The sequence below is a fragment of the Salmo trutta genome, chromosome 34 (genome assembly GCF_901001165.1).
Source record: "Salmo trutta chromosome 34, fSalTru1.1, whole genome shotgun sequence".
In the NCBI taxonomy this organism is placed as follows: domain Eukaryota; kingdom Metazoa; phylum Chordata; class Actinopteri; order Salmoniformes; family Salmonidae; genus Salmo; species Salmo trutta.
In genome coordinates this window covers 37,140,356-37,150,447 of record NC_042990.1, presented here as the reverse complement: position 1 = coordinate 37,150,447, position 10,092 = coordinate 37,140,356, and the positions used below count along the sequence as shown (strand labels likewise).

The 10,092-nt window shown below is 41.2% G+C and overlaps 1 protein-coding gene across 1 annotated transcript in view; it reads left to right on the top strand.

The window, feature by feature from the left end:
• The first annotated feature begins 7,045 nt into the window (after positions 1 to 7,045).
• Positions 7,046 to 10,092, top strand: part of LOC115174112 (phosphatidylinositide phosphatase SAC1-A) — a 28,163-nt gene continuing 25,116 nt past the window's right edge. The window contains exon 1 of the mRNA XM_029732799.1: positions 7,046 to 7,174. Coding sequence (XP_029588659.1) covers positions 7,146 to 7,174 — 29 coding nt within the window. The 5' untranslated portion in view covers positions 7,046 to 7,145. The remainder of the gene's footprint in view (positions 7,175 to 10,092) is intronic.

Sequence of the window (10,092 nt, the reverse complement as noted above, 5' to 3'; positions counted from 1 at the left end):
GTTCAATTTATACTGCTGGGTCCTTACAACTTTATGGCTAGCATAGATAATGCCTGTTTTTATATTTCCATTCATACATATCCCGTAATGATGTTTATATACATAATATTGTGGTCTTTATAGTATTGTCTATATTTACAGGTTTGTATTGGTGGAAAATATTTACAACGTGACAGAAAGAAACTGGAAAATATAGACAATTTCTGAGATTTCTACACATCCGACAAAACTACTCATTATGGGCACTAGTTCACGGTCCAAACACTTAAAAAAGACACACCCTATCCCCTCCGCCCTCAAATTAAGTGGACACTTCTGATGACCTATCATACACTTGCAGGCCGAGGAAGGAAGGAGTTTAAATGGGCCGCCCTTGGCCGGAAATGATTGTTTTCAGCCACCGGTAGTTTATGGGTGCTTTACATGCGCTTCAGTCAATTATGAGTGCATGTCTACTTATATTAAAATATATAAAATTATTAATATACGCTACTGTTTGATAGCTAGTAAATTAATTAGCTAACTAAAGTTAGTCTGCCTAGCTGGAACTTCTGTAGAAGGAAAATGTTTTATTTTTATTTCTACATTTTCTAAAAGATAATTAAACATAAACATGTTTACTTTCGGTCCAAACACTTAAAATACACACCCTCATCCACTTCTCGCCTTAAGCCCTTGGGGGAATGAATCCCTGTTGCCGTCTTGGCGGGCGGTTCAAACTATTAGCCAAACAAGGGAAGTTTGCAACGTAAACTCCTCAGCCCTCGTTTTTTAGTCGGCTTTGCGAGTGTACAAGTATGTTCACTCCGAGGCATGAAAATACCCCATAATTAAATTCGCGACGATTGTACATCCGCTAAGAAAAGTCCGCGAAAACTTAAACAACATTAATGGAGAAGTAAAAACGAATACAAATAATTTACAAATGGTGCTACTAATGCACACGACGGCACAAACACGTCTCGAAAAAGAGTAAATATGCTTTTGTTTGGTTATCTTTTGGAAATAAAACATTTTCCTTCTACATAAGTTCCAGCTAGGCAGGCTAACGTTAGTTTGCTATTTAATTTGCTAGCTATCAAACAGTAAGCGTATATGAATAATTTATATATTTCATATAAGTAGACATGCAATCAGACTGTTGCGAATATAAAGCACCAACAAACTACAGGTGTCTGAAAACACAATCTTCACGGGACGAACGAGTGACGAGTTTCCGGCCAAGGATGGTCCACGTAAAAACCATTCCTTCCTTCCTCGCCCTGCAAGTGTATACTCGTCAGAAGTGTCCACTTAATTTGAGGGGATAGGGTGTGTCTTTTAAGTGTTTGGACCATACTTTAGGTCGCGTATTTTTCCCAAGCTAACATTCCCACCTTTCAAAGTGTGTTTTATTATGAGGATACAAATTGTCCTAATTTGCACCTACATGTCGATGACATGAACTTGACAGAAAATAATGTGATCAAAGGTCATGAAGTTTTGACTGAAGTCAACTGCAGTTGCTCTTCTTGTTTCGACCTGTGACATGACTACTGCAATATACAATTTTGCTGCAAAATTCATTATGTATCAGTCAGTGTTGTAGTACTTGGTCTCGAGACCCCGTATAGAGTTTCGAATACATTTGTACTCGGTCTTGGACAGTGAGGACTCCGAATTTATTCTCGAGACCAGCAGAGTAATTTTTTTTTTAGCACAATTATTAGCTTCCAGTCAGTCAACGCATAAAACTACTTCGCCAGGCCACATATATATATATATATATATATATATATATATATATATATATATACATACATACATATACATACATATACATATATACATATATATATACACATATATATATACATACATATATATATACATACATATACATATACATATATACATATATATACATACATATATACATATATATATACATAAATATACATATATACATATATATACATACATATACACATATATATATATACATACATATATACATATATATATACATACATATACATATACATATATACATATATATACATACATATATACATATATATACATATATATATATACATACATATACATATATACACTCCTTTCTGCAAACATGAATATCTCAACAGCCTTTATATTTATTATAGACATGTTTGCGCAGTGGTGAACCTATAGACCTTCAGTGGTGAACCTATAGACCTTCAGTGGTGAACCTATAGACCTTCAGTGGTGAACCTATAGACCTTCAGTGGTGAACCTATAGACCTTCAGTGGTGAACCTATAGGTCTTCAGTGGTGAACCTCTAGATCTTCAGTGGTGAACCTATAGACCTTCAGAGGTGAACCTATAGACCTTCAGTGGTGAACCTATAGACCTTCAGTGGTGAACCTATAGACCTTCAGTGTGTGAAAGGTTCGTGATTCTGGAAGGACATCAACCGTAATACCAGCGCACTTGTGCACTTTTTATAAAACACAAAGGGCCAGTGGTATAGTGGAGGTACAACTTATCAACGATGTAGTATAGTATAGAAATCATGCACGAAGTAGCCTACACAATCGCAAAGCACGTGAAATCTATTCACATGCACGCTCCACACATAGTCTAGTTTCAGTGGAATATCATTTGCAGACAGCAAGAGTGTGCAGCTCTCAACTGGTTTTGGCATGGAGCAGCTCACAGAAGAATGACATCGGTAGCCTGTAGGGTAGGGGAGACATTTCAACTTATGATATACCAGTAAATGCAAACTTGGTATTGAAAAAGTTTAGTCCGAAGTGTTGATTAGTAGGCTATTTGTGATGCATAAATTGTCATCATGCTCAGTTTGCATCAGGGGCGTAGACATGCATGGGCCTGGGTGGACAGAGGCCCACCAACTGGGAAGCCAGGCCCTGACAGGCCCACCCACAGGGGAGCAAGGCCCTAACAGGCCCACCCACTGTGGAGCCAGGCCCTGACAGGCCCACTCAACAGCCTTGAGTAACCAAGGCTGTTGAGTCTGCCGATAAGAATGTGGTGATTGACAGAGTCGAAAGCCTTGGCCAGGTCGATGAATACAGCTGCACAGTATTGTCTCTTATCGATGGCGGTTATGATGTCGTTTAGGACCTTGAGCGTGGCTGAGGTGCACCCATGACCAGCTCTGAAACCAGATTGCATAGCGGAGAAGGTACGGTGGGATTCGAAATGGTCGGTAATCTGTTTGTGGACTTGGCTTTGGAAGACCTTAGAAAGGCAGGGTAGGATAGATATAGGTCTGTAGCAGTTTGGGTCTAGAGTGTCTCCCCCTTTGAAGAGGGGGATGACCGCGGCAGCTTTCCAATCTTTGGGAATCTCCGACGACACGAAAGAGAGGTTGAACAGGCTAGTAATAGGGGTTGCAACAATTTCGGCAGATCATTTTAGAAAGAGAGGGTCCAGATTGTCTAGCCCGGCTGATTTGTAGGGGTCCAGATTTTGCAGCTTTTTCAGAACCACAGCTATCTGGATTTGGGTGAAGGAGAAATGGGGGAGGCTTGTGCGAGTTGCTGTGGGGGGTACAGGGCTGTTGACCGGGGTAGGGTAGCCAGGTGGAAAGCATGGCCAGCCGTAGAAAAATGCTTACTGAAATTCTCAATTATCGTGGATTTATTCTTAGAATGATGGAGGCCAATGTGTTCTTAGGGGACCTTCAATTCTGCAGACATTTTTTGGTATCTTTCCCCAGATCTGTGCCTCGACACAATCCTCTCTCAGAGCTCTACGGACAATTCCTTCGGCCTCATGGCTTGGTTTTGGCATCATGCAGCCTTAGAATGTATTAAAAATCAAAACATATAGCCCAACATGTGTGTCACAACTAAAGTTACATAAACAAGCTCTAAATGAAGCATATAGGAGGACCTGTTTCTTTGTTAACTGCTCAACACAGAATAGCCGTATGTGCGCACTTCCTCAAATTGTTTGGAGAAAATATCCTTTCTATTTTAGTCAGCTTTGTTCAATTGTATTCTTCATACTATAAAATAATTTAAAATAATGTCACGGAATTCTAAGCAAATCTTGTCTGCTAAATGAACTAGTGTAGCCCACTGCCAAATGGCATAGCCAGATCAGGAACTAACCTAAGGACAACTCAGAGGATGCTATTCTGTTCTTCTGAAATACACTAGATTTCCTTCATATCATGTTTCTTTACACCTGTGTAAAATAAATAACGGATTTATTGTGATGGTGCAGACTATATTACGTGGATTTATTAGACTTTTTTAAAATGTAGATGTTCCAAAGGTCTGCATTAGTGTGTTGTAGGCTATGCGTGGAAGCCAGGAGATGCTGAATGTTTTTATGTTAATTAACAGTCAATTACCGTGAGACCGGCAGTTATTTGCTTGACAATCACCGACTAACAAAATGTCATGAATGCCACAGGCCTAGTCCAAACCCATTCGGGTGTGGAAGGGAATTAAATTGTAGACCAGACAGCAAAAAGTGCTTTAAAAAACGAGATATAATTGATATTCATGTTCCACTGGATAAAGATGAGGCCAAATCGAAGATCAGAGCTATTTTGATAGATGTGTGGCAGAAGAGATGGTACTCTGAGCAGAAGGGCACAAGGGCCGGCATATGCCCTCCAAAGAAAGGTCAGTGGACCAACATTCAAAGGTCAGATTAGGTCGATTGGGACATTGCACATTGAACTCGTCATTACATCTGGTTTGCAAGCATGTGAATGGATTATGTCTGGAGTGTACGATCGATGAAACGGTGAAGCATGTGAATGGATTATGTCTGGAGTGTACGATCGATGAAACGGTGAAGCATGTGAATGGATTATGTCTGGAGTGTACGATCGATGAAACGGTGAAGCATGTGAATGGATTATGTCTGGAGTGTACGATCGATGAAACGGTGAAGCATGTGAATGGATTATGTCTGGAGTGTACGATCGATGAAACGGTGAAGCATGTGTTGTTATGGTGTTGTAAGTATGGAAATTATATTGTTGTAAGAGAGCGAAAAGATTGAAGTGTAGGGCCATTGAGGTTGGATGGGGTTAGTGAGGTTTGGAAGTGATTTTTGGGGACGGTCCTTTAGGAGTTAGTAGGGTTCTACTGAGTTAGGTAAGAGGATTTAGAAATGAGACATGCTAGCTTGGTAGCTGGTGTGCCAGGAGGAATCCAGGACAAAGAGAGCGCGCTTGTTTGAAATGGGTGAGCTTGAGTCGGATAAAAATGGCGGAAAAAAGGGGAGATGGTTTGTTAAAGAAGAATGGTAGGAAGTGTAAGCAGAGGGAGTTGAAGACAGGAGGAGAAATGGAAGTGAATGAGGGTGGAGTATCTGTGGTGAAGTTCTCAGAACCTGAGGCTTGCTCCGAGGGTCAGGATAAAGATGTTTCTGTGACAGTAGGAGTGAAGTTTTTGGAAAAAAGTGAACCGTTGTCTATTGGCTGATCCATTTGTGGTTTCAGGGTGGGTGAAAACAGAGTTGGGTGCTGTGGAATAGGTGAGGGTAACCAGAAGTGGTGTTGTGATAACTGTTTGTGTTTCTGCTAGTCAGAGACAGCAGGCACTCCGTGTTAAACAAATGGGGGAAAGAGATGTGAATTGTTTTGCTCCCAAGAAAAGGGCGCCATTGAACGGAATGATAACTGGGGTAACTGTAAACTGTAAATGGGAAAGCTGACCAACTGAAGGGGAAGATTCCCGGTGTTTGTGATACTCATCGTTTGGTGCGACGCAAACAGGGTGACGTGAGCGGTGAAACAGAATAATTATTGTCTGTTCTTTTGAGTTTTGAGGTTGAGTCTTTGCCCGACAAAGTGATGTTAGGATATATAAGTCATCCTGTACAAGCTTTTGTGCCGAATAAATGTACGTTGTTACATGTGTCAAGCTTATGGGCATGTGGCAGCAGTGTGTAGGAGGGAGGTTCCTAGGTGTGAGAAGTGTGCAGAAGGACATGAGACAAAGGAATGTGTAGTATTGGGGGAAAGTAGTGGTATGTGTTAATTGTGGGGGTACGCATGGGGATGTGGATCAGAAATATCCTGTGCGAGAGAGGCAGGTTGAGGTTTCCAAGGTTAGAGTAGTGCAGAAGTTGTCATATGCTGAGGCAGTAAATAAAGTAGAGGAAGATGGGTCAAAGGGAGGGATCCTGAGAGGAGTGGTGTGTGTGTGTAGTAGATCTGTACCAGAACAGAGGGACAGGCCAACAAGTGATATATGTTTCAGTAAGATTGGATTTTTGGCATTTATAGCAATGGTTATCAACTGTACTGGGCCGGCAGGTAGCCTAGTGGTTAGAGTGTTGGGCTAGTAACTGAAAGGTTGCTATATCGAATCCCTGAGCTGACAAGATAAAAATCTGTCGTTCTGCCCCTGAACAAGGCAGTTAACCCACAGTTCCTGGCCGTCACTGTAAATAAAAAATGTGTTCTTAACTGACTTGCCTAGTTAAATTTAAAAAAATACTGCAGGGATGGAACGTCAGTCGCAGGAAATAGAGGTTGTGCTGGCGGCTGCAGAGAGGTATTTGGGTGTGCGAGACTTGACGTCAGAAGAGTTACAGGGTGTATTAGGTGTTGGTGTCCCATCTTTTCAGACTGTTGTGCCTGAAGTAGGGCTAAATAGATTTAAATAGTGGAGTATGCTGTTTATTTATTTTATGTTTATTTTTTGTCAGTGTAGCGTTAGATAGTAGGGTATTTTGTTTTATTTTTTTTATTATTTTTTTTTCAAGCAAAGTATTATTTTTTTTAACTTCAGTTTATTTTAGTAAATACTTTATTAACAATTTTTTCCCCCCTAAAAACTACATTGTTGGATAAGGGCTTGTAAGTAAGCATTACACCTGTTGTATTCAGCGCATGTGACAAATAAAATGTGATTTGATTTGAGTTATACTCCAGTCTAGTAGGTGGCGGTAATGCAACATTTATTGGATGCCAACCGCCGTTAAACCTCATCCAAGAAGAAGGATTTAGCAACGTGAAGCTCATGTTGTAAACCATCATTGACCACACACTCCAGCACAGTAGGTGGCGGCATGCTTCTTAAACGTTTGTTTCCGGACCGCCATTATGTCGTAGAAGAAGAAGAAGAAGAAGGAAGAAGAAGAAGGAGCAGCAGCAGCTCAGGTCGGATCGCTATAAGAAGTGAAGATGGCGATAGCCTACGAGAGGTTCAATTTGTAAGTATTGCGCTTCACTTTTAAATGTATTTAAACGACACCAATCAAGTATAAGGAATATCAAGTCGACGTTTTCAACTGCAGAGATGTACAATGGACATTTGTCATAATCTTGTCAATGATTGTCAAAAGTCGGGTTGTCATTAGCAAGCTGTCTGAATGTTAGCTAAGTCAACAATCCCTTCAAATGTGAAATGCATTCAAGTGAGAAGTTGTGGGTGGGAGAGTTACTCATAAATATACATTTTTGGGGTGGTTAAACGTAGTTATACCTTATCCCAACACTTTCTTACTAAAGCCTACTACCTGAAGTAAACTGTCAGGCTCAGGACAGTTGGCTCACTGTTGTAAGGCACCAAGTTCTTGACATCTATTGCCATTTGCGGTGTAAGTTTGGGCGCAAAACAAGTCTTTAAAATGTGGACTCGCATTTATTGCGTAATTCTGTTGGGAAGAAAAGTGCAGTCATCGCCTTGAAAATGAAGATTAGGGGCTCAATTCAATCCAACCCGCAGTGCAGTATTTACCCAATAGCACTTTTTTTTTCAATGGTCAAATTAACTCAGATTGTTCTTGTGTACTGTATTAAAAACCTACAACCACTATCAGGGCGACCCTTCTCACAGGTATTCTTTCACTTTTCAGAATTAGAAGTGTGGGCACAGGATGAATATTTATAAATAAAGGTAAAAAAATCTGTCCCCAACCTGGTCTCAAAGCATTTCATATTATTCTGTACGTAAATCCCAGACGCTTCATTTAGTTTGATACAGCATGATACATTTTGTATGGTATGTGTTAATTTGTGAACGTTACAATGTGTATGATATGTTAGGTGCGGCAGGAAGCCTAGCTGTTAAGAGCGTTGGACCAGTAACCGAAAGGTCACTGGTTCAAATCCTGAGCCGACTAGGTGAAAAAAAAATATTTCGATGTGCCCTTGAGCAAGGCACTTAGCCGTATTTGCTCATTTATGTTGCTCTGAATAAGAGCGTCAGCTATATGACAAAAATGTATGATATGTGTTATGAATTCCAGTTTGTTGTTGCTAACAGCTAGCTGGGTTAAGGTTAGTAGTTAGGTTGGAAGGGTTAGCTAACATCCTAAGTAGTTGTGAGGTTACTGAAGTTGTCCGTGATGAGATTTGAACACGCAACCTATTGGGTTGCTAGATGTTGGCGTTATACGCCTACCAATCACCCTCCTTTCGGGTTTTGCCTTAAGTAACATTCTGTCTTATGTAACCATACCCAATGTAACACATCATACTAATTCGAGTGGCCTGGATTTATGTTAACCAATTTTTTTTTAAATGTATTTTATTTCACCTTTATTTAACCAGGTAGGCCAGTTGAGAACAAGTTCTCATTTACAACTTCGACCTGGCCAAGATAGAGCAAAGCAGTGCGACACAAACAACAACAGAGTTACACATGAAATAAACAAACGTACAGTCAATAACACAATAGAAGAGTCTATATACAGTGTGTGCAAATGTTGTAAGATTAGGGAGGTAAGGCAATAAATAGGCCATGGTGGCGAAGTAATTACAATATAGCAATTAAACACTGGAGTGATAGATGTGCAGAAGATGAATGTGCAAGTAGAGATACTGGGGTGCAAAGGAGCAAAAAAATAAATAACAATATGGGGATGAGGTAGTTGGATGGGCTATTTACAGATGGGCTGTGTACAGGTGCAATGATCGGCAAGCTGCTTTGACAGCTGATGCTTAAAGTTAGTGACGTAGGCATGAGTCTCCAGCTTCAGTGATAAAAAAAAAAATGCTATTCGTTCCAGTCATTGGCAGCGGAGAACTGGAAGGAAAGGCGGCCGAAGGAGGAATTGGCTTTGGGGGTGACCAGTGAAATATACCTACTGGAGCGTGTGCTACGGGTGGGTGCTGCTATGGTGACCAGTGAGCTGAGATAAGGCGGGGCTTTACCTAGCAAAGACTTATAGATGACCTGGAGCTTGTGGGTTTGGCAACGAATATGAAGCGAAGGCCAGCCAACGAGAGCGTACAGGTCGCAGTGGTGGGTAGTATATGGGGCTTTGGTGACAAGACGGATGGCACTGTGATAGACTGCATCCAATTTGCTGAGTAGAGTGTTGGAGGCAATTTTGTAAATGACATCGCCGAAGTCAAGGATCGGTAGGATAGACAGTTTTACGAGGGTATGTGTGGCAGCAGGAGTGAAGGATGCTTTGTTGCTAGCCGGGCGGGTGCGTGCAGCGATCGGTTGAAGAGCATGCATTTAATTTTACTTGCATTTAAGAGCCGTTGGAGGCACCGGAAGGAGCGTTGTATGGCATTGAAGCTCGTCTGGAGGTTTGTTAACACAGTGTCCAAAGAAGGGCCAGAGGTATACAGAATGGTGTCATCTGCGTAGAGGTGGATCAGAGAATCACCAGCAGCAAGAGCAACATCATTGATGTATACAGAGAAGAGAGTTGGCCCGAGAATTGAACCCTGTGCCACCCCCATCGAGACTACCAGAGGTCCGGACAGCAGGCCCTCCGATTTGACACACTGAACTCTGTCTGAGAAGTAGTTGGTGAACCAGGCGAGGCAGTTACGTCTAGTCGATGAGACCAGGCTGCTGCACGATGTGGGATGAGAATTGGCATTCATGAAACTGAGGCAACTGTTTTTAGCGGACAGCGCCACAAATCAGTCATAGCGGTTTGAGAAAAAATACGTTTTGACATGACCACCATTGTCATCTATTTCTTTTTACGATCGATATAGCTATATCGTACGTTGTGGGTGGTTAAGTGCATTGCTCAAGTCCACAACGGCACAGTTGTCATTATCTACATTTTATTGTCTGCCTGTAATAAACCTCAGGATTATTGTCTCATCGCTGTAATGTGCTGCATCTCAGGTGGCAGATTGCCTTTCTGTACATTGTGTT